At 40.8% G+C, this 25,336-nt stretch overlaps 3 protein-coding genes across 3 annotated transcripts; 2 read left to right on the top strand and 1 right to left on the bottom strand.

Annotated features, from left to right (window-relative positions):
* Nucleotides 1–1,069: 1,069 nt before the first annotated feature.
* Nucleotides 1,070–6,581, top strand: LOC133848197 (SET domain-containing protein SmydA-8). The gene is made up of 2 exons (XM_062283650.1): nucleotides 1,070–2,376; nucleotides 5,911–6,581. The coding sequence occupies exons 1-2, from the start codon at nucleotides 1,381–1,383 to the stop codon at nucleotides 6,346–6,348; spliced, it is 1,434 nt and encodes a 477-aa protein (XP_062139634.1). The 5' UTR covers nucleotides 1,070–1,380; the 3' UTR covers nucleotides 6,349–6,581.
* Nucleotides 6,582–6,891: 310 nt separating this feature from the next.
* Nucleotides 6,892–22,126, bottom strand: LOC133848191 (monocarboxylate transporter 12). The gene is made up of 9 exons (XM_062283644.1): nucleotides 21,689–22,126; nucleotides 14,717–15,082; nucleotides 12,980–13,099; nucleotides 12,326–12,918; nucleotides 12,083–12,268; nucleotides 11,896–12,021; nucleotides 8,410–8,740; nucleotides 7,852–8,052; nucleotides 6,892–7,760 (listed from the first exon to the last, which is right to left on the bottom strand). Exons 2-9 carry the CDS (start codon nucleotides 14,865–14,867, stop codon nucleotides 7,597–7,599), a joined length of 1,872 nt encoding a protein of 623 aa, XP_062139628.1. The 5' UTR covers nucleotides 14,868–15,082; nucleotides 21,689–22,126; the 3' UTR covers nucleotides 6,892–7,596.
* On the top strand, nucleotides 9,520–12,647 carry LOC133848196 (putative fatty acyl-CoA reductase CG8306). The gene is made up of 7 exons (XM_062283649.1): nucleotides 9,520–10,071; nucleotides 10,183–10,271; nucleotides 10,356–10,465; nucleotides 10,530–10,731; nucleotides 10,797–11,165; nucleotides 11,226–11,375; nucleotides 11,591–12,647. Exons 1-7 carry the CDS (start codon nucleotides 9,580–9,582, stop codon nucleotides 11,670–11,672), a joined length of 1,494 nt encoding a protein of 497 aa, XP_062139633.1. The 5' UTR covers nucleotides 9,520–9,579; the 3' UTR covers nucleotides 11,673–12,647.
* Nucleotides 22,127–25,336: the final 3,210 nt, after the last annotated feature.

The following is a 25,336-nucleotide window of genomic DNA, read 5'->3' as shown; positions in this document are numbered from 1 at the left end:
CACGCGCTGCCTTAATGTGAGCTGCAGTTTTTGCTACGAAATCTGAGCAACATTCGCAGCTTTAAAGTGCAGAGCGAAAGCGGAGTGTTGTATAAGAGGGAGAGAGAGATGGAAGGTGGGAGATGGGAGGTGGGAGGTGGGAAGCCGTACAAGTTGCGTTGTTGTTACTGCTTGTTGCCACGTGGCGCGCGTGATTCTTGCCCAGAGTTGTTGTTGCTGTTGCTGCTGTTTTGTTATGTGTATTTATAGGCGGCTCATAACCGCAGGCAAAGAAAGACAGCGAGTGGGGGAACTGTGGGCGAGAGGGGAATAGGCAGTGCAAGGTGTAGCGGGGGGAAGGCTACAAATTGAAATGACAAATCGAAGTGACAGGCAAAAGGCAAAAGACGACAGCAAAGCAAAGCAAGACAGCGCAACGCAAGGCAAGGCAAAGCGAGCTCTAGGCAAGCGAGCGAGCGAGGGAGCGAGAGAGAGAACCACAGCGTGTGTGTGAGCGAAGAAGATGATGATGGTGATGAAGGAAGAGCACTTGTACGAATAGAGAGGGGGAAGGAGGAGGGCAGGCGGATTGCTGGCCTGCACGCATTGTTGTAGCCAATCCAATTGAATGCAACAGCAAATTGAATAAGAGTCAAAAGCAAAAGGCGAAAGCAAAAGCCGCTTTACACACACACACACACACATGAGTGTGTGAGAGAGTGTGAGCGAGGCTGAGTGTTCTAAGTGTGTGTGCGTGTGTGCGACTGTATTTCAGTGTACAAATGAGTATTGTGCTGAGTGTGACCAAAGCGCCAAAGTGTGTGCTTTGTGTGTGGCCATAGTGTAAAAGTGTGTGTGTGTGTGTGTGTGCTTGTGTGTGGCGCCTTGGAACATCATAAATGTTTGTTGTTGTTGCCCATTGCGGCCGCCATCTAATTTGTGTTTTTTAGTTGCGCGCTGCGTTTAATGCTCTCTGAGGGCGTCGCAGTCGCTGCTAACGGCGTCGCTCGCGACTGCGCTGCCGCTGAGGTCTCGTCGTCGCCGTCGTCGTTGGCGTTGTCGCGGCAGTCGCCTTCGCCTGGTCTTTTGTCGCCTGCTTCATCACTCGCAAACTTGCCGCGCGCTGCGTTGCGTCGTCGTCGTCGCGTCGCCTCGTCTCGTTTTTCGTTTTTCGTTTGGTCGTTCTTCTGCGTGCTGCTGTCGTTTTGCCATTCGCCTGTTTACGTTTGTTTTTTTTTCTTGTGTTGACAATCGCCTGTAATTGTTGTAACGATCCTGCGTGAGCGTGAGCGAGAGCGAGAGCAAGTAAGTGAACAGTTCGGTGCGTGTGCGTGTGCAAGAGTGAGAGAAAGAGAGTGACAAACAGAGTGCTCTCCTACACACAGCAGCAGCATTAGCAGCATGGCGAGTGCTGAACGCATGAATACAACGGCTGCAATGGTCGCCCACATGGCGCCCAGTCGGAGCACAACGCCCGATCAGCTGGCCCGCCTCATCGATGTGCATCTGGGCGATCTGCGCGAGGAGCAGCCCAACTGGATGCTCGCCCCCTCGCCGGTGGCGGGACGCGGCGTCTTTGCCACACGCGACATTGCCGCCGGCGAGCTAATCTTTCGGGAGCGTGCCCTCGTCGTGGGTCCCACAGCGCGCAAGGGTTCGCAGCTGAACACATGCGTCTGCTGCCATCGTCTGCTGGCCAGCAAACACTTCCTCTGTCCACATCACTGCACGCTGCCCGTTTGCGGTGAATGCGTCGACTCCGCTGCGCATCGGAATGAGTGCGAACACTTTCAGCGCTGGATGCCCAAGGATCTGACAGCGAGCGAAGATCAGCCACCAGCCAAGGAGCCGCCATCCGCAGAGAGTGATCCTCAGGACGTGGCAACAAAGGAGCCGCTGGGCGATGTCGTCAATCCGCTGTCGCTGCGCATTTTGACCGCGGTGCGCGTGTTTTACCTCAGCAAGGAGCAGCGGGCGCTGGTCGATGCCATGCAGGCGAATGCGGAGCGTGGCTATCGCCAGGAGATCATCAAGGCGGCGCAATGCTTTCGCAAATTCCCCACCACCGACAAACCGTTCATGGATCAGCTCTTCCGCGTTGTCGGCGTCCTCAATACGAATGCCTTTGAGGCGCCGTGTCGCGTCGACAAGCACGAGACACTGCTCCGTGGCCTCTTCCCGCTGACGGCGATCATGAATCACGAGTGCACCCCGAATGCCAGCCATTACTTTGAGAACGGACGGCTGGCGGTGGTGAGAGCAGCGAGGGATATTCCCAAGGGCGGCGAGATCACAACCACGTACACGAAGATCCTCTGGAGCAATCTCACGCGCGGCATCTTCCTCAAGATGACCAAGTACTTTGTGTGCAACTGCGACAGATGCAACGACAACTCTGTGAGTGTAACGCTTCACTTCCCTTCTCTTCCTTCCACACCTTTTTCCTCTTAATCTTTATCTTAAAGAACGTTTGAAGAATCTTCTTTTGTGATGTATGCATTTTATAGTAATGTAAGGAACCTTTTAAAGGTACTAAAGATCATCTTTAATATAGGAAATGTCATTGCAAAGCGAAGAATACATATTTTATTATTAAGTTTAGGCGGAAGCGTCTTTTGATTAACTGAAGGATTTTGTTATCATTATCATTATATTCTTCTACTTAAGTTAAGACCTAAGGATTTTTTGATAAGATTGGGGAATTATTTTGAAATGAGGGGGTTGAAGATCCTCTTAAATAGTTTTGCTAGGTTATGATTCCCTATTTGATCTTTTAATTAATTTAAAAAATTATTTTGAAGTACCATACAAAAATCATAAGATTCAGGAAGCTACTTAAGAAGTAGCCAAATAATTCCCTAATCAAAAATGTTATTTGTGGTGCAAGTTGAAGTATTGTAAAGAAAAACTTCTGCTCAATGATCGGATATAAGCAGCAAATTGAATCTGGTACAAATGTTCAAGAAGTCTATGGCAGACTTCACAGAATACACTTTAGTGCGGTAAATATTGATACCGATAGAAGAGAGGGCAGAGAACGGAATAGTTGCTGATTATTTTGGGATTTTATTGCATATTTTGATACGCTCATTAATTAACTTCTTGACAGAGCAGTTTCTTGGGTAATATTAGAGAAGGCAGGTGGCCACATTTTCCAATGTAAATTTGAATTCTTAAGAAATCATGAATAGAGAGATTACTCGGACTTAACTTGGTTGATCTCCCAGAAGTGTGCGTCGGTTCCATTAAAGATCAAAAACATTACTGCCCTGGGCATTATGATAAGCACAGCATCAATAACAATAACACTAACAAAAACAAAAACAACATTAACAACAAGAACAACAACAAATTCGCCAGACATAAAACAATTATTGGAATTTCTGAAATGTTTTCTGAATTGTCTTTGTCACTCGAGGGAAAAGATCTTTGAATAGATTCGAAAGAGTCTACAGCTGTCACACCGTATGTGTGTGTGTGTGTGTGTGTGTGTGAGTGTGTGAGTGTGTGTGTTTTATCCGTATCCCAAACTGTAGTTGTATCTGTGTTTGTATCTCAATCTTTAGATAGCTATCTAAGTGCTTAGTATACATACATATATATCTATGCTCGGAGCATTATATACGATGTATCTATCTATCTATATGTGCTGTATATATCTGTTGGATTAGATGAATAATAGCATTTGGCAGAGACATGACAAAAATGCGCTTAATTAGATTAGTTGCATGATTTTTGCATGAACTTGCTCTGATGATGCAGAACAGAATAGCCCTCCTCCTCCTCCTCCTCACCCTCACCGCCTCTCCTCACAAGAGGGGCATGAACATGAGCGTGAGCTCATTAGTGCAACATGACCAGACCCAGACCCAGAGCCAGAGACCCGAACCCGGACACCAAGACAGCTGCCGCGGGGAATGAGAAAAGTGCGAGGAAGGTGCGAAGGGGGGAGAGGTGATATTGCTCTTTGTGTGTGTGTGTGTGTGTGTGTGTGTGCAAGAGGTGGGAGGAGGGAGACTGGGAGGCAGGGGTGTCATTTTCGTGTGTGTGTGTGTGTGTCGCCCCTCTTGCCACCACGCATTGTCGCAATGTCGCAATGTCCGTGGTCGTTGTTGCACAGTCCCTAGTTCCCAGTCGCATTTGATAGTCGTATGACAGTTTCACCTGCCTCCCCCCGCACCCGGCTCCCTGCATCTCTCAACCATCGACCACCCCCTCGACTGACGCCGCTTGGCGTCTCTAGGCGACACCAATGCGGACGCGGGCGGGTTATGCAAATGGCGCCGCTGCCGAAACAACAACAGCAGCAGCTTCGTCCCACACACACACACACACACACACACACACACATGCTTACTATGTATAAGTATGCGAGTATACGAGCATGCCGCCACAGGTGCAGAAGAGCGGTCTCTTAATGCGCAACAGATTAGTTGAGGTAGTCGACTAGTTGCATACCCTACACTTGACAATTATTTGCACTTCGCTCTGTACAAAATATGTAGACAGACAAATACACGATATGTTAAGCAAAAATCAAGTTGCCTATAATTCAAATTGATAACATAATTAAGTGTGACCAAAGCAAATGCAGGTATCACAAGAAGTAGCAAGGTTTCCATATCTATTTAAATAAATCTATTTAATTAAATTAGTTTTAGCTTTCATATTTTGTACAACTTCAATTTACTTGCTGCACTTAATTTGAAAATGAAAATATAATTAAGTGTGACCAAAGCAAATGCCAATTTCAAATCATTGCTTAGAAAACAAGCAAGTTTTTTTCACTAACTTTTTATATGTGGCAGAGCTATCTTATACATATTTTTTTGAATGCAAAATTTGAAAATTTTTATTTAGATAATGCAAAAAAAAAAAAGAAAATTAAGTGTGACCAAAAGCAGCTACAACTGATGTGTAAAGAAACTATCAAGTTTATAACTTAACTATTTAAAAGTGATTGTTCTGACTTTTGTAATTGTCATGTCCCTACTTAATTAGAGAATGAAAATCAAATTAAGTGTGACCAAAGCAAATAAAAGGTTCTAACTGATTTGTGATCTATTCATGAATAACATCAACAACTTTAAATTTTATTTACCTTAAATTTAATAGCTTTAGTCTTCATGATTTAAATTAAAGTGTTTATATGAATACACAAGGAAACGTATCGCCACATTGAGGTGTGCATACCCTTTCGTGGCATTCTGCACAGGGTATAGCATCCCATTGTGGCCATTTCATACGAACTGCGTATAGTTAGCGTTGAATTAATAATCGTTTATCGATTCGAATGCTTTTAACAAAAGTTTCATTTCATTGCGCGAGCTTTTCAAGTTCTTATTCTACTTTTTGTTCCCTGCTGTTGTGTGTGGGCGTGCTCGACTGTGCAACACTTGTCAGTCAGTCAGTGCAAAATGTTTGATTTCTCAAGGGAATTTCGCATTGTGATTCGTATTCTTTGCTTTTATTAATGCGAAATTAATTCTTTGATGCAGCAGACTTTTGTTGCTTTATGTGAATGGATTTTCTTCGAAATTTAAATACATTTTAACTGACTTGATATATTTGAAAATGTATATATATTTTATATATCTATTGTCTATTGAGGAAGATTTCTTCAACATATTATCTAACTATATTATTTTTTTCAATTCTCGCAGAACATTTTAAATAATTCAGGAGTGAATATTGTCAAAGATTTAAGCATGGATTGTTTCTACTATTTATTTCTACAATTTGAACAGATTTGAGGCAGATCATTTTCAATGACTCGTAGTTGATAATGTCAAAGATTTAAGCATGAATTGTTCTTATTATTTTTTATATTTTTGCCAATCTCTTTTCCAGCTTTTGAGTTATCGACTGCATGGTCGTTCGTTTGCCTCTTTCGAAGACTTTCCACTAATGCAGTCTCTGTACATTTTGCAGGAGAATGGCACGTATTTGTCGGCGCTGTTCTGCCGGGAACAGGGCTGCAAGGGACTCGTGATACCCGTGCAGACGAAGACACTGCAACCGGACTGGCGTTGTCTCAGCTGCGAGAATGTCTTTCCGCATGCGAAGATGGCGCGGTATCAGGACTTTGCCCTCAACACGATCAACAATCGGATCAACACGTGCAGTGTGCGTGACATGATTCACTTCATCAACGAGCTGTGCCCGCGCTTCTGTCCGCCCTCGAATTATGTGCTGATCGAGGCCAAGTTGAATGTGATCTGGCGCATGACGCGCCTCGGTGCTGAAGAGTATGCGCCCGAGGAGTTGGCTCACAAGGATCGCTATCGCGAGGAGATCCTTGCCATTCTGCATAAGCTGGGCGCCGGCGAGTGCACGCTGAAGAAGCTCATCACCGAGGAGATACAGTGAGCGATGCCAAAAACAATCAAAACAACCAAGGTGAATGACCCCAGCTGTGTGTGAATGTGTGTGCGTGTGATTGTCTTGCTGTGTCCATGTGTGCGTGTGTGTGTGTGTGTGTTAATGCTGGCGGGTTCAGCTGTTTTTGGCCAAATCAATTGTTGTAGCTAGTAAAAATTGCTTTTTTTTTTCTCATTAGAAATATTATAATAAAAATAAAGCTATTGAAAGTGAATTCGAAATTGAAAGTATTTTTTTGAAATCCGAAAAAAATTGCATTGTTTTCAGTATCTACATAAAAGAACAAGATATTATGGATAGACATGGAATAAAGTAAGTTAACTAAATATAAATTAATAAGAAGAAGGCTAAACATCTAAAATTTGCTTTATATTTTACAAGTTTTGGAAACCATTATTCCAAAGCTGAAAGTTAAAGGCAATCTTAAAGCGCTGCCAAAAGCTAAAGCTGTTTAAAAGATCAACTAAAAAGTAATATAGAATTTCCACTCTCCCAAAATTTTAAAGTACATAAATGTTTTGTGGTAAAAGTATAAAATTTGGTTGTTGGTGTTCTTCTTGGGTTCTCATCTTTAATGTCATAACAAATATAATAAGAGTACAAATAAAAGTCAATATGCTTAGAACTAAAACAAATAAAAAAATCAACACACGGACCTTATATGGAATGAATATATATATATATCCGTATATATATGGTTTGTATATATGTATATGTGTATGTCTGTACTAGATCAGCGCCAGATCGGTATATAAGGCCATAAGCATAATAATGTCAGAGCTAGTCGTAAATATGTGTGTGTTCACAACACAGCTAACGAAAGAGGAGCATAATTTTTGCTTGCTTTGATTTTGTTCCTGTTTCGTCTTTTCTTCCACTCCTTGTTTTTCTTGTTGTTTATAAATAAATTATGGCTACTGCTATATAGAATACATATATGTTTTTCTGCCTACTTACATACGAGTACATTTATCACTATTTCAATGTATATATCTTTTTTTGTTATGCATTGCAGCTTTTTTCTCGCAATTATTAAAAAAAAAAAAACATTTACAATATTTCTCTTAAGATAAAAAATGAAAAAAATATGACGTAAATAACTAGCATAGTTAACAATTAGTAATAATCGGTAAGAAAAGTCAATATAATTGGAGTTGAGCGTCATGGTTTTGTGCGCTCCCCACATCCTGTAACCCGCTAGAGTCTACATGCGTCCCCTGCCGGCGAGCAGCGCAACTAACTGAGCGCCAGCTGCTCCGAGTTGAGCTTGCGTTCAAGCTGGCGCGACTGACAGCGTTGCAGCGGCGGAATGCCAAACATGACCAGGCCACTGATCGCAATCATTATGCCGGCCATGAGGAAAGCCGGTGAATACGTGTTTGTGATATCGTACATCCAGCCTGCCGAATGAGCAGAGAGAGAGAGAGAGAGAGACAGAGAGAGAATGATTAATGTGCCATCATTGCGTTTCGATGGGAGTTGTTCCCTTACCGCCAATTGGGGGACCGATGAAGCTGGCGATGCCCTGGAACAGCAGCAGCAGACCAAAGGCATTGGTCAGCTTCTCCAGGCCGAGCAGATCGACGAGGATCACCGATGTGAGACCCACGTAGGCACCGATCGTGAAACCGAACACCGAACAGTAGACCAACAACGAGTTGTAGTCCGTGCACAGTGGCACCATCGCGGTAGCTGCAATACGAAATTTCATTCTCATTATTCAGAAATAATCAAAACATAAATTTGTCATTAAAAATAAACACATTTTAAACCGTTAACAAAGTATGTTCATGCTTAATATTCAAGTGATTTATTAGCGCCATGTAATGGCGAATGCTTGACTGTGAAGCTTTTAGAAGTTATGAAAACAAAAAGTACATTTCCCAAAACTATAGAATTCATAATAAATATGCAAGCGAAAAAAGCACTGAAATTTAATCTGAGTGTTTTAAGAGACTTAATCTCACTTAGTCTGAGCACAGGAATTGAATTAAGCGACCGAAACTCTCCGAGGCTGGCGCCATCTAGCAGGGACAAAGCTTGACTTACCTATGCCACAGGCAGTAAGGCAGACGTTGTAGACGAGCAGGCGATTAACCCACGGCTTGTCCGCAATGTAGCCGAGGATGATTCGACCCACTGTATTCGCCACGCCGATGGTGGCGATGAGGAAGCTTGCCTGCTGTTTGTTGATGCCCAAGGTTTCGCAGTGGGCAGCGACATAAAGATAGGGCACGTTGAAGCCGATACTGGTGCAAAAGTTCGAGATGGAGAAAATGACAAACACGGCGTCCTTCAGCAGCGAGAAGTTCATCATTTCGGCGAAGGTGTCGCGTGTCTCCTTGGAGCATGTGATGCAACCGCAGCATTTTGTCAACTCCTGTGGATAGCAAAAAGAACTAGTTCAATATTTGGGGCAAGGTATTTCAGATATGAGCATAGACCGTAAAGCGCACTTGCAAGTGAGCAAAGGCAACATTGTTGGTTCTAAAACTAAACCTGAACACAGTTTATCGAATTTACATAACATTAAATGCAGCACTAACTAGTTAATAAGTAATAGTTATTAAGTTGCTATAATGTTTTTCTGATTTTCTGCTTTAGTTTTCAGTTGTTCGTTTCCATTTGGCCTTTACGACTCGATCTTCTCCACTTGATCTTTACCCCTCGATCTTTTCCACCTGATCTACTCTACTTATGCTTCTTCACTTGATCTTCTTCACTTTTTACTCTTTACTTTTTCCTTTCCACTTGTTTTACTTCACTTGTTGTTCTCCACTTGTTCTTCCATCTTGAACTAATTTACGACAAAGTAGAACGTTTTATTTTCCCCGATTCCTATCAAGGGTGAACGGTCGCTTTTTATGCTAAACTATAATGTTGCTGTCATTGTAAGAAAGCGTCATTTATGCGCAGAGTATTGTGTAATCGAAAGTGTTCGCGCGATTTGCATGTGAACAGGTGAACTTGTTTGTAAGTATCGCATTCTAGTTTTGTTGACCACTGAACTAGTGAATACAATTCTGATTGCGTACGCGTCTGCGTTCGCTTTTGCGTCTAGCGGATTGTGAATAATGCATAATTTCTTTTTGGGGAGAGGTCACTTCAAATGGCAAATGGCTTAGGGTCCGCTGCGCGTCTGCTTAGAAGCTTAGTCTTCAGTTGGACGTGGAATTGCGTGGAACTGCGACTGCTATCGACTACCCGACTACGACTACCATGGGCGTTGTGGATGGATTCTACGAGGGCTGCGAAATCTTCGTTACCGGCGGCTCAGGTGTGGTGGGCAAGGCGCTGATCGAGAAGCTGCTACGCTCCTGCAATGTGAAGCGTATCTATGTGCTGCTCCGCCCCAAGAAGCAGCTGAACGCCGAGCAGCGTTTGGACAAACTGCGACAGGCCAACATCTTTCAGGTGCTGCGCCTTCAAAAGCCTCACGAGGTAGACAAACTTGTTGCCATACCAGGCGATGTCTCGCTGCCCCAGTTGGGCATTTCGTCCGAGCATCGCCAGCTGCTCTCGAATGTCTCGATTGTGTTCCACTGTGCGGCCACAGTGCGCTTCGATGAGCCGCTGCGCATCGCATTGCGACTCAACGTGGGCGGCACCTTGGAGGCCCTAAAGTTTGCCGAACAACTGCACCAGCTGCGCATTTTTGTGCACGTCTCTACGTTCTTCAGCAATCCGTACCTGGAGCGTGTGGAGCCCAGGGTAAGTCAGTCTGTCCGGTAATCATTCAGCTAGTCAGTTAAGTAGTCAGTCAGGGAATCGGGTAGCGAGATAAATGTTCTCTATCTAATCCTTAATCTCTTCTTCACACAGTACTATTCCTCGCCCATGGACTGGCGTGTGTGTTTGCGTCTGTTGGACGAGATCAAGGATGACGACGTGCTAGATGCCCTCACCTCCAAGTAAGTGTTTCCAGTTTCCACTTTCTCTACCTCATCCTCAAGCTAAACTAACGACTTCCTCTCCCTCTCTGGCTCTCTTTGCAGACTGACCGTGGGTTTCCCCAATACATACACGTTTACCAAGAACCTCGCCGAGTCCCTAATCAATGACTACCATACTCGACTGCCCGTGATTGTCTATCGTCCCTCAATATGTGAGTTTCTGATTTCCCTTATCTTCCCTATTGACTAACTAAAACATGTTTTGCCTTCGGTTAGTGTTGTTTGCTGTGCGTGATCCGTTGCCGGGATATGCACCCTCATTGATGGGCGCCATGGGACTTTTCTCGCTGGTGGGCGCCGGAGTGCTGAAGACCGTCTACATACGCAAGGATGTGCATCTGGACATTACGCCCCAGGACATGGGAATCAAGGGTTTGTGCTACTACGCCTATGCTGGCTGTGAGGCCTATCGCAATGGGTAATATTGCTAATGGTAGTTGAGTTCTGTGCCAAGCTTAGTTCTGTGTTTTGATTTTCCTAAAGCGCTCCGAAGGATTTGATCGTCTATCAGAGCTCCTCCCGCACACATATTCCGCATACTTTCCTCCACATGGCTGAGAACATGGACGTCATCGATCTGTGGCACAAGGGCGCCTTCTTGATGAACCTATTGGCTCCCGGCTGTCATTACACGGACAATCGTTTAGTCTATAAATTCCTAGTGTTCACCAAACAAATTATACCAGCTTTGCTTGTGGACATGCTGCTGAGGCTCTTCGGACGTCCGCCAGCGCTCATGCGTATCGCGCGCAAGTCCTATCAAACGCTGGAGGTGATGAAACCCTTCATGTTCAACAACTACGACAGTCCCGGTTGCACTGATATCGACACCGTTCTAGACGTAAATCGAAAGTAAGCTAACTGCAGTGAAGATGCATTTGATGGGTTCTCTTAATTCTTTTTCGTTTGCAGCACGGAATTTTGTCTGTACGATGAATATCGTTATGCGCATTCGGAGGAACGTCTAATCACCGCTTGCAAGAACATGATACTCAGCATTCGACACGATTTACTAGGCGAGAGTCCACAGTCGCTGCCACGGGCTCAGATCATTTTGCGCATGTAAGTAGCTCTCCCCTCGTTCCTGAGGTTTTCTTTCTACTGCTTCCTTAGCTAGAGGATAGGTTTCTTTTTGTCCTCAGATTAATTCAATTAAAACGCTACAGTTTCTCTTCTTTAGTCTTTTCTTTTCAACACTTTCACTTTATATAGCATATATTGCTTAATTATATTCCCTTATTATGATATTTTTTCCCTCTGTAATTCTTCTCTATCAGCAAGGAATACATCAATATTGCCGTGCGCCTCTATCTGCTCTATAAGCTCTGTTGCTGGCTCTGGTATTCCTACCTCGTTTAGCTGCTCGGTCGACTACAGGGTTATTTATGCTACCCAAATCGCTGGGATAGATATTCTTAGATCTATCTGAGGCTTTATCTGATATAGTACTTTGTATGGGAGATATCGGCTTCGGTTTATCGAAGGAATTGCGCAAATTTTTTGGTTTTTTTTTTGTTCCTAGTCGCTAAGCTGCCAAACAATATTTTGTATGCAAATAAAATAAAATGTATCAAAAACTGACCTGACTCTGACCCAACGGATGACTCTGACGCAGCGATCCATAGCGCTTGATGACCCCGGAACCGGAACGCGAACGGGACAGATCATTGCGTGAACTGGTGTACTCGGGAATATTGTGCAGCGAGCCCTGAAATTATTGGAAATCATACAGAATGAGACTGGCGGGGATTCACAAGATTCTCACATACCTGATAGAGGGCATCGGGTCGATACATTGTGCCGCTGGCGCTGTGCTCACGATGCGAATCACGCAGCGGCATCAACTGCGGCTGGCTGGCAAAGGTCCTGGTGATGTCATCGTTGCTGTTGCTCTTCACCAACGTTGTGCTATTGTTCACCGCCTGTCCGTTGAGCAATCCATTCGAGTTGTTGTTCTGTGCGGATATCGGATTAAATCTCTTTTGTAAGTCGACAACTGTTGCTCAACTTACCAGTCCCGGCTTGAGGTTGTGTCCTACGCTATTGGACCGACAGAGTCCGTTGCCAGCGCCTCCGCCAATTGTTGGTGCATCGTTACGTTGCGGCAGCTGCAGATACTGATCTGTGACGGGTTTTGCCTTGAGCGGTTCCAGCTCAGCGGGCGTTACATTCTGATCCTTGATGCTCGATTTGTTGCCCAACTTTGCGGCCTTGGGCTGAGGCGCCTCCAAGGGTCGAAACATGGCACCAAAGATGATGCAGTTGAGCATCAAGCCGCCAATGATGAGCATGGCTCCACGCCACCCATAGCCAGCGATCAGCGTTTCCGTCAGCGGGGCAAACACAAACGTGCCAAAGCCAGAGCCACAGACCGCAATGCCTGTGGCCAGGGAACGCTTCGATTCAAAGTATTGCGTCACACTCACAATGGCCGGCAAATAGATGAGACCGAATCCCAGGCCAGTGCCTACGCCAATTGTGATGATCAATGTGGCAACATTTTGAGCAAACACGCTGGCAATGATGCAACCAGCCGCAAGAAGAGCGCCCGCAATTGTCACCGTGCGACAACCGTATCGATTCACAAACGAAGAGCTGATGGGTCCTACCAAATGCATTAAAGTGGATAAGTATGTGTGGAGAGGCAAGGGTTGAAGTTCACTTACCCGAGGAGAAGGTCACGCCCACCATTATGGAGGCTATCCAGGCCGTGTAGCCCTTGCCCTCATTGAAGTACGTGAGAAACTCGTTGTAGAAGATGCCAAAAGAGTATGTCATGCCATCGGCTGTGGATAAAAGAAGTTATAACAAATGGGGTAATCTCGTTTCACAATCAATAATTTCATTAATAACAACCTAATTATGTTTTACTTTATTAACTTGTTGCTGAACAACCTTTTCATGCGCGTTAAAATCAATTTCAAACACATTTTCAGCCAATTTATGTAGGCGACGTTGCCAAACTTCAATTTTTCCGCTGCGCTCGAAAGTATGCAACACAAATCGAATCGAAACGAAATCTAATGTCATAAATCAGTTTAGTTGGCAATTAATAAGAGTATTGAAAAACGTGGTTGTGTTGTTTATCAGCTACCTACTCTGTGGTTGGCCTGGCATTTATATGGCTAAAAAAAAACTAACCCAGTTATAGGCCCCGACACTCGGGAGCTTCTTATGGGGACGCGGGGGCAATTAGCCGCTATTTGATAAGATTAGGCTAGTCGACCACTTGGCCAATTAGCCAATTAATTATTATGTATTAACCCATTACATTTTAGTGGGCACCTCTTTCTCCTCGTCGCTCTTCATATCGTTTTGCATGGTTTTTTGCCGTCTAGCAGTCGTAAATTTAGTAGTTGGGCAACGAATTTATGACTTATTGCTGGCGCAGAAAACAATGATTTGATTCGCACGCTCTTTTATGACCACGTGAGAAGGAAGGGAGAATGGGGAGTGCTAAGCACATGTCCATATGCCATAAGCCGTCCAAGGTGTTGGTTTTGTTTTTTATTAATTTATGAATGCAGCTAGAGCTACAGCAGTAGTCGACTTCGGTTGCCAGGCGGCGGCAAAGAAGCTCACAAAAGACAGCAACAGGCGCTACTTCAAATCAAATCAAAATCCAGCAGAGTTGTGTGCACAGTGGTTGCCAGTTGATGATAACGCCATCAAATTCTCTCGACTCTCGATGTTTATCGTACACAAATAATCGCTCTTTGAACACACACAAACACTTTATCTCATTCACTTAACATATAATATATACTATATCAAGAGAGTCTTTAGTGCTCTAATCAGATCAGTTTAGTCTTTGATAGAGTTCCATTAGTATATTAGATTATACTTGTTTACCGATTTGATAGATATGCGTCATCGCCAACATTGAAAGCAAGCATTGCAAGTGTTTTTTTAGAGCATGTTCAAGGTGTATTTTCCTTGCAGCAATTGGGGGAATTTCAAAATCTGTTCAAGATTTTTATTCTTTTTAATAAGAACTATTTGATAAAAATTTTAAATGTACGGTGCTACTAAAGTCAACTAGGTATAAAATATATGTATATAGGAAGAATAAAATGAAATTCCTAACATTCCGAAGTGCTATATTATTAACTCGACAACAGTATACAGCGAAACGTATTCACTTATTTATGGGCACAGTTTTTTATTGTGTTCCTCAATCGATATGGAATATAGCACAGCATTATCTGCTTGAGGTCTTTCTATATATGTGTATATAAAGAACCCTATAGCTTAGATTAGATATCTCAAGGATTTCTGGCTTATCGTTGTCACTCGTGTTTATTGCCATGACAAATGGTGTTTGCACCACGGTGCGCGTGTGTCCAGGTCAAGTGACAATGTCTGGTTAATTGATTGACTGAGAGAATGCACAGAACACTTACTGACAATGTGGATCATGAAGGAGCCAAAGACGACAACCCAGCCCCATCCGCCATCGGGAGGCGTTGGCATCGCGTCCATTTCCATTTCACAGTTTGCATTTCCATTTTCCGCCTGCTGGGATTTTCTTCTCGCCGGTGGACCGTGCACCATTTTGTTGTTCTTGTGGAATGTGCTGTGCGGTTTTTCTATCTCTCACTCTCTTTCTCTCTCTCTCTCTTACATCACTTGTCAATCTCTTTCTCTCTCTCTCACTCCTTCTTCGGTTTTTTTGTGCTTGCGGTGTGAAGATTGTTTTAGCTGCGCGACGGCTTGGAGTGCTGCAACATGTTGCACGTAGAACTTCGAGCGTGGGAGGACGGCAACAGCTGAAATGGGATTACATTTGAGACAAGCAATTAGCACAACATGGCTACAGTGAAACATCAATAAAGCAGCTGCCACTGTCAGTTCTTAATTCAATTACGAAAGCACTTGGCTTCTAAATTGTTAATAATGCAAAATATCTATTGCAACCTCTAATTAATTAGGAATGACAAATCCTTGTAGATTATGTAAAGTATAAGTGTAAAGTATGTGTTATGTGATTCTCCCGAACGTTGGCATTATAAAAGGTTCATGAACTATATTCTCAACAGCATTCGTAATCAAAACAAAACTGAAAGTTGATCAAGTAAAACAAGACGTATTTCAAATATTGCATTTTTCGAATTGCGAAATAAAATACTATACTTTTTTTTACATTTTTACATAAACAATTTGATTTTAATTATGTAAATTTTTTTATGTTGAATCGAATGATTTCACAAATGAAATATAGAATATATGACTCTGTATATGGAGTGAGTCTTGCCGGCATAAGTCATATACATATAAATAATATATGTATATGTATGTAATATTTATATTGAGATGGTAATACTAAATAAAAAATGTAAAAGCATTGTAGAAAACGTGTTACAAAACCTTTATAGGGGTGGTGATGTCGAAGTCATATGTTATATAAATATTATATGAAAATAATCATATAGAAGGCAATATGATTAAAAAAGTTAAAAATAATGAAGTTTTGCTGTTGTATTATTAAATTAGTGCAACATAAAGAAACATTAGGTGGTAGAACTTATACTGAAATCAGATGTGAATAAAGAGAAACAAATACTTGTGAAGGTAAAAAGTAAAATCAAATAAAATATATTCTCGCATAGATATATAATATTCTGAGAAACTTATAAAAAATTACAAAAAATTAAAAAGGAATTATTATTTTGAAAGAATTTAAAGTAGAAAAGAATATCTACAACAAAAGTGTTGCAGCACTTTGTCGGTAATCAATATACCCGCTTTGCAAAGCGAGTGCGAGGTAAAAGTGATAAGTGCATTGTGAATGGCAATTTCAGTTGATGTTGATGTGGATGTTGATGTGGACTTGCACTTGGACTTGGACGTGGATTGCAATTATTTGATTCGTGCTGATGGGAAACGAGAACCGAATCGAAGCGGTTATCAAGTTGCGGCGCCACCTTTTGAACCGTCCTGTCAATCAGACGACAACAGCAGCAGGTCGGTGCAGGGGATGAGGGGGAGAACAGACGTAACGTTGTCAATCTGCGTTACGAGGAGAAGTGGAAGTGGAAGGAGAAGGAGACTGATGGATGGAATGAATATAAATATGAATATGAATAACATGAATACGAGTAGTTTGTTGTTTTCCTCACTTCTTATCAGCGACTTTTTGAACTGCGCGGGCGCAGACAATCCGAGCGGGGGGAGAGAATGGGAAATGGAGATTGAAGAATCCGAGGAGGGCGTGACACAATCCTCCATGCTGCTCCTCCCCTCCCCGACTTTCCGCAGCGATCAGCGAAATGTGCAAAGTGAAAACAGTTTCATTATATTTAATGAAACTCATTTGGATTATCAGCCGACAATCCGAGACGACAATAACGACGAGTATGTGAATATATGGACCCCCCTCGTATTCAGGCAATAAAAAGCATATATACAAACATCTTCACAAACACGTATATAGAATATTCATATATACATATATGAGTACAATAATAATATTATTATGGGCATTGGGAATTGTTGAAAAACAATCGTAAACGGAGCCAAAGTCAAGCCATGTTCATGCGTACACAGATCTCGTGATATTCACCAAGCACAAAGAGCTGCCAACTTGCTGAGCTAAGGCTGACAACTTGGTGAGAATATCTTCAACAATTAACTGCTTTGTTACTTTAGTTGTAGTGACAACTTGGCTGACTTGCCAACTTAATGTTTTAAGAGCTACCAACTTGCTGAGCTAAGGCTGCCAACTTGCTAAGAATAAACTGTTAATTGCTTGGTTACTTTAGTTGTAGGTACAACTTAGCTGACTTGTCAACTTAATGTTTGAAGAGCTACCAACTTGCTTTGCTAAGGCTGCCAACTTGCTAAGAATAAACTGTTAATTGCTTGGTTATTTTAGTTCTAGTGTCAACTTGGCTGACTTGTCAACTTAATGCTTTGCTGAGGCTGCCAACTTGCTAAGAATAAACTATTAATTGCTTTGTTACTTTAGTTGTAGTGTCAACTTAGCTGAATTGTCAACTTAATATCTAAAGAGCTGTCAACTTGCTGAGGTAAGACTGTCAACTTGCTGAGAATATCTTCAACTATTATTTGCTTTGTTACTTTAGTTCTAGTGTCAACTTAGTTGACTTGTCATCTTAATGTCTAACTGTCGTCTTAACTGCATTTGCATCCTATTCTTTATTTGTCCGCTTAGCTGAGTTGAGCTTAACAATTGGTTTAGACTTTGCTGTCAACTTGCGTAGCAAAGTGCAACACAATATTTGAATCACAAGGCCGTGGGATATTTTTGAACTAAGCACCTTCTACAGGGTAATTTCAAACCTTAAACCAAACAAATAAAGACAAATTATTACAAACTTAACGAAAAAAGTTCAAGTAGAGTTCACATAAAAAATAAATGGTATGGTATTTATGTAATTGGAGGCTCGAAAGATTTCTAATAGAATTTCAATTGCAAGTATTTAAAGGGTCTCGGCAAGTCGATTAGACTCGCAGTTGTTTGCAAATATTTAGTTGTCGTCAGCGAGTTTAAAGTGTTATGCAGACATAGTTTGCATGCTTCAGCATACCTTGCATTACTTACATATAGGTGTGTGTGTGTATGTGTATGTGTGTGTGTGTGTGTGTGTGTGTGTGTGTATGTTGCTGCCGTCAAGTGAAAACAATACGCAAAAAGTTGCAACAAAGCAAAACGTTGATAATAATGACGACACGATAAAACACAAAAAAAAGATGCAGTTGCAAAGGGTAGACAACGAAAGAGAGAGACAGAGTGTTTCAGAGAGATAGAGAAAGACAGATAGGGAGTGAGTGAGATACAGAGAGAGAGAGAGAGAGAGAGAGGCGCAGCAGCAGCGCAATCGGATGAACCACAATGTAAATGGAAAATTGAAATGGGAACAAAAGTGCTGTCCTCCCCTCTCAGGCTATCAGCAACTGTTCGCATGAGACACACACACACACACACACATGCAGGCGTGGACAAAAGCTGCAACAATAACAACGTTAAACTTTAAGCGGTAGCGCAACAAAGGCAACGCGATTAGAGAATGAGTTTAGGGGCGTCGGCGACAGCAACAACAAGAACAAAGCGTCTAAAACAACAACAAACAACAACAGGAAATGACGCTTGCAATCAACAAGTGACTCACGTGTAACTATCACAGTCACGTCTTAGGACTTACGCCTTACGCCTTACGGCTTGCACGTTACGCCTTACGGCACATGTCTTATGCCTTACGGCTTAAGATTGAGGACTTTCGAGTCACGTGACTCTTCATGCGGCGGCGCGCAACTTTTGTATAATCAGCGACTATTAAAATTCCCTCCCCTCACTCTCTCTTTCTCTTTCTCTCACTGTCTCCCTCTCCCTTCACTCACCTCCCTCTCCATTTAATCATCTTTGTCACTTGCTCTGTGATCTGTGTCAAAAATGAAATCAGAGCAAACTTTTGACCATGACTTTGACGCTCGGACATTGCAAATATACTGTACAGTATATGTATGAATATATATGCTTATGTATAAGTAGGTTCTATGTTGATAGACTTGATTATGATGCTCCTAATCTCAACGCAACCAACAAAAACATTGCGCATACGCAGCGTGCACTAATTGAGAGCTCAGTCTTCGTCTCCATCTGCGTTGCTGTCTCTTTTTCATCGCCCACTCATTGAAAGATATTGAGATCTGAGAAACCTACTCGCCTGTCACAACTACCATATGATAGTTGTATACTATAACTATATAACATAAGCTCGTAATATCATTTATCGCGCACTTTTAACGCCCACTCGAAATGATGATCAAAAGTTCCGCAAACAAACAAAAAAAAAAGAGCAGCTCTTAGATCGCGTGTAGCGTCATCTCATAATTGAGTGCGGCTCGTCAGATTCATTAGATTATTAGATTTAATTTCATCATCAGGAAATCTATGTCTACGTTTGAATTTATTGTAAAGCCTTAGCATTTAAAGAATTTAAACAAGCGAAGAGTATTCAATAAAAATTAAATTGTTTCTTTACAATTAAGTAAAGAAATCTTTAGTAAACTGTTTCACAAAAGTGATAAATTTAAAACGAATACGTTTATTTTTTTTTATTTTTAAAGTCTGGGAATTTGTTACAATAGAAATGCATAATTATATCTTAGAAATGCTCGAGTGGAGTTCAGATCGATATGCAGTTTATCTGAGCGCGACTAAGTAAATAGACTGCTTTTATAAGTAATAAGTAATAAGTAATATACACATAATATATTCTGATAGCCGGACGACAGCCTTTGTCGCTATCTCCGTCTAACAATAAAGCAGTCTCTGCTCTTTGCTCTTTGGCTATTTCTTGGAGTCCGTCGATAACAGCTTCGCAGTTAGCAACGCTCAGCTTTTAACTATTATCAAGGCGTGGAAGGGGTAAGAAGAGAGTGGCGAGAGGGAGAGAGAGAGGGAGAGGCTGAAGTTTAATGCCGAGTGCAACACTGACCTACCCCAAATGCAAAATGCACACAACTAACAAACGAGTAAAGCTTAAGTGCCGAATAGTCAAGAGCAACAGGTGAGCAATGAAGTAGGCGAGAGGAAGGGAAGAAAGCAAGAGTGAGAGAGAAAATAGAGAGAGGTTAGGGTGAAGGCAGCGAGGGGTGGGAAGTGTTGCAGTTTGTTTGCTGCAGCTTTTGGCAGCTTTTGCGTTGTTCAATTTTATTGACAATGTCATTGAACTCGCAAAAACAAATTAGCAAAATGTCAATGTCGTGAGTATTACCAAGAGACAGTTAGACTGAGATAGAGAAAGCGAGAGAGAGAGAGAGAGAGAGAGTTTTCTGTGATAGAAGTGCAGCACTGTTGTCAGATTGCTGTAAAATTAGCTCTCGCTCTTACATTTTCTTTCTCTAGAGTTTTCTCACCTTGCCCGACGCATTTTGTTGAATGCGTTGGAAAATGCAGGAAACGGTGAAAATTGTGCTCATGGATATGCAAATGCTTGCAAATGAATGACATTTTTATGATCGGAATAAAGAACTAGAATAAAGAGCATGGCGACTAATTGCGCTTCAATCGCCTTTGTCTTCGCTGCTATCTCGCTTGCACTCGCATCGCGCTATCTCTGTCGCCGTTGTTGTTATTGTCGCTGTCGCTGTCGCATTTGCACTTTGTTCATTACTACAGATAGCAATAATTAGCATTTTATTAATTTACATGTCTGTCTCAATAATGCAGTCGAAATTTGCGGTCACACAATTTAATTACTTTGGCCTTGCTTTTGATTTAACGCAATGTGACATCTTTCTTTCTTTCACTCTCTTTCTCGCTCTCTCTTTCTTTCTCACACTTCTTTACTCTCGCCCTCATTTCACCTGTTGCTCTTGGCATCCTTTTGGCCAGCCTATTGACCCACTGCCATCAATGCAATTAGTCTCTATAAGTGAGGTTAAGTTCACCGAAATGAGGTTATGGTCACTTTGGGTCATGAAAAACATCAACTTATTGGATTAATAATGTTATTGTTCTGCATTAATCGGGTTAACATTAAGGCTGTGTGTTTTCTGTGCATAACTTTTTGTGTTCGCTACGAAACTAACAAATATGAATAAAAGTTAATCAACTTAGTCAACAGTTTTCACTTAACAACTCTTTAATAATATATGTTTAAAACAACTCGAATTTTATTGGAATATTATATTTATTTATTTAAGTTTGTTTATGACGCTTTAAGAATTGACAAGTATAATTATTTTGGCATTAATCAACTTGTTGTGTTGTCATTAAAAAGTGCAAAATATATTTCGAAAAATTTACAAATATATGATAATTATTTTTGCACATTTTTGTCTGATATTCCAATTTATTTGTTTTATTCTTAAAGAAGTTTAAAGAATTGCCAGATATTAATATTTCCCCATGCTTATTTTTAAAGCATGTATTTTTGTTTTTGTTGTTGTTGTTTTTTTTTAATTGACAAATTAGATTATTCTCACATCACTTTTATCTATATAAGCTATAGGAAAGCAAGCTATATACACATAACATATAGAGACTCTATCTTTCTTAATATACGGATTTTGTTTGCTTTGTTCTAGCAAGTTCATTGCCATCAGCATGAGCATTTGAAAGAGCTTACGCTATTCGCTTTGTCGCACACCTCTTCATTATTTGCAATATCGATAAAACGTATCAAGCACTGCATTTACTATATAAAATAACAAAATACACCCAGCGGCAATCATTTGCAGTCCACATGTCAGTCAATGTGAATTCCGCATGTCAGTTTCTTCTCCCCACTTTATTGCTCTATTTGTGTCGCTTATTTTTGGACACTCGACAGAATTTTCAAAAATATAAATAAATATCGTTTGGCACTTTTCAAATTCAAATTTGTGTAGTTCGCTTCATTGCTTACCTGTTTTTCAGTTTTTTTCTAAAGCTGAAAGTTCTATTTACACGTTCTTATGTTTGTTTCAATTATTTATGTTTTGTGCTTGCACTTTTTTTTTGTATTGAAGTTAAATATTGATTTTGGTTTTTGTATTATTTATTCATTGATTGTATTGTGTCCTTTTTATAGATGCTTCACTTCACTTTTGCCACTCAATGTGCTTTGCAGATGCACCGCTTTTTAAATAATGCAGAACAACAGAAAAAAAAATAATAAGAAACGCCACACGAAAATATCGAAATATATTTATATATATTTTATTTAGCGCGACAGAAGCTTATAACGGTTATTGAAGACACTGTTTGACTAGCTGGATTATTAAATTGTATTTTAAATTTCGACGAGAGAAGGAATTCGTCGGTTCGGTTTTGTGGAGTGAACACAGCCGTTGCCGCTGTGAGTGAGCGAGCATTTAATAATTGTTTCGCCGACTAACGAAATCGAGGCGCGACGCCACATAAATCAACAGTTCGTTCTCTTTTTCTCTTGCTATCACAGCACTCTCTCGCTCGCGCACTCGCACTCTCTCTCTCTCTCTCTCTTTCGCTCTCGCTCTCGCTCTCACGTTTCTTATCACTGCGAGCGTTGTGAATTAGAGAGTCTTATCACAGCGATTCTCAAATCTATTCAAATTTCTGCTGTTCGTAACAAAATTTCTTCTTTTTTTTTATACCCAGTACCCATTGGGTAAAAGGGTATTATAACTTTTAGAAACGATATAGCCACGTCTGTCTGTTGATTTTTGCTGTGCCCACTTTCGGCCTATCAAATTAAAAAGAATTTAATAGGGTGATTTTTGATATATATATTTTCAGTATATATCATCATTATTGAAGAAACGTTTTTACATTGACAGTAAATGCCAGTTGTGTCGGGTCTTAGTTGCTTTAGCTTACTTTCTGGTACATTTTGTACCTACTGGTATATTGATATACTAAACGAACCTTTTGGTAACTTGTACTATTTTTTGGTATATTAGTTTGATACATTTTAGGAGTAATACCGACATATTTTTGCTTTTATTAATACAAAGCAGCGAGTATCTCACAGTCGACCACAGTCTTACTTGTTTTTTGTTAGTTTTATTTATTTCTATTTCGGAGACGGCAACGCTAACTGCTGCTGGGGAGGGTTGAAGAGTTAAGGAGTGTGAAGCTAATTGGAATTTGCGTTAAGTATTATTAATTAACAAATATGTTGAAATGCCAAATTTTTGTAAAATTTAATTTATAGACAAAGCGATATAAATACAACTATCTAACTTTAATTTGCATTTTACTCTTTGTTTTAGCATTTTTCTAAATTAACTCCCTAAGCTGATCCGCCAAATAAATACTAAACAATATAGGACCTTACATTTGAAATTGATTTTTCAAATTAAAGCTGCAATCTCTCATTTCGATCTATTATTCCGATCTATTATTTCGCATACAATATTTACAAAATATTTGTAAATTGAATAAAAATGTAAGAAAATTAATGAACAAACGATTAACATTAAACAAGCTACAGTGGAGTGTGCTTGACTCTAAGATATCGGCTACCCATTTTGATTAAAAGCAAAACAGCGCGGTATCATTCTTAAAACATACCAAATTTATATGATATAGTATTCACAATAATCAATAGAGTACAAAATATACAAGATTGTCAGCCAAAGCAACTAAGGCTTAAAGTAAGTAAGAGTCTTCAATAATTATTAATTAATTTATAAAAATTCGCGAATCTAGCTTCATTTGTTCTTCGATTTTTTCTGTCGAACAAAAAGTATATCTCTCTATCTTATAGTCTCTGAGATCTAGGTGTTTATATGGACGGACGGACAGACGGACAAGAATATGTGTACTTTATAAAGTTAAAACCCTGTGGGTAGCGGTTATAGTCAGCTGCAACGTTTGTTTATCTACTTTGTAGTGGATACATTCAGTTATTAAATGTTAGTTTTCACTCTTAAGTTGTGGATAAACACGGTCGATAAATGCTGCGGAATATGACCAACTGCATTTGCAGCTTAAGTGCTGAATATTTGCTCACGGTGTGCCAAAGTTTCGGCATTCTTTGCCATTTTAAAATCTAACACATAACATTTGGGAGCTGTTTGTAACAAAAACCTTTGAAAATGTATTTGCTGGAGAAGCGCGTCGCACAGTGGGTCGAATGTAGTGATAAGTGACAGTTGGAAATTGAAGTTGAGATAAATTTACAAGTATTTTTAGCTGTCATTTTGTGTAAACAAAAGGAGTTGCAGCTGTCGTTGCTATCAGTGTTTGTTGACATTGCATGACGTTTGTGTCACTGTGCGAAGTGTTTCGCACTGTTCGCCTAATTAATTCAGTAAACGATATTAAAATTGGTTCTACACCCGAAAATGTTTTATTGATAGCAGGTCGCATGCTTTGTGGCCCATGATTAATGGGTTAACACCAGGAGGAGGAGGAGGAGTAGGAGGAGGAGGAGGAGGAGTAGGAGGAGGAGGAGGAGGAGAAGGAGTAGTGGGAGGGGCTGGACGACGTCGGTCAGCGGTTTTGCCGGATTAGTTTGGGGACTACGGTACGCATATGCCCTGTCACTGGGTAGGGCCATCGATTGTCTCTTATCGGCAACGCCATCGCCAATGTCCGACGTCTAATCAGCCCGAGACCATCAAACTATATTGCCAAAGTGCACTACAAAGTGGGAAAGAGACAGAGGAGGGAGTGAGGAAAGGGGCGCTTAGCTCGTGATCGAGCCAAGCAAACCTCGATCTTCATTGCCCTCCCCATGTCCAGTCTCAAATTTACGATCGTCGCAGTCGTCGTCGTCGTCGATGTTGTCGTCGATGTTGTCGTTGTCGTAAAACACCGAACACACAGAGCACCCTAGACCGCGTTTATTGATAAGAGAACCCACTGAGTTTTGTTGTTTCGCATTGATTTCTATCAACTAGTAGTTGTATACATAAGAAACGAGGGGCCAAGCACAGGCGTGTTAAACTTCCATTACATCAGCAAACAACATAAATACCCTAAACAATTTAACACTGAGTGTGGGATCTTTTTTTTCTAACTGATGTTCTCACGATCAAACTATTGAAGTTGCCCTGCGATAAAGTCATGTTTAATTGGTATTTAGAATTGCTTAGGATATTGACAACATTTTATTATAATTATTTAATGGAAGTTTTAAGTGTGAACTTTTGAATTATTGCAGAGATTCAAAATTAAATTATAAAATTACAACAAAAACATAAGAACCTACAATTCATCAAAATTATTATATGTGTTTATTTTTATTTCTATTTTTATTTTTATTATTTATATTAATTTATATATATTTTTATTTTTTATATATTATTCTGATTTATTTTGTATTTTGTTTTAAGACTACAAATGAACAGCAAGATCCAATTTTGAGAATGTAAATTTATACATTGAATTCTTATAATTTTTTTGTTAGATTCGTCTCATAGCTAATATGCCCAGCGCACACACTACCGCACAGCTGCAGCAGTTGCAGTTGACAATTGTCGGTTGCTAGAGCATTTGATAAGCTGCGCGCGATAACAAGAAATCGATAACGATTGCGAGATGCAACTAGAGCGAATCGGAAAATCAATCAAACAAAAACTAGAGC

This window comes from Drosophila sulfurigaster, chromosome X (genome assembly GCF_023558435.1).
Source record: "Drosophila sulfurigaster albostrigata strain 15112-1811.04 chromosome X, ASM2355843v2, whole genome shotgun sequence".
In the NCBI taxonomy this organism is placed as follows: domain Eukaryota; kingdom Metazoa; phylum Arthropoda; class Insecta; order Diptera; family Drosophilidae; genus Drosophila; species Drosophila sulfurigaster.
The sequence above is the reverse complement of the archived record's forward strand: the minus strand, read 5'-3'. Positions and strand labels throughout refer to the sequence as shown.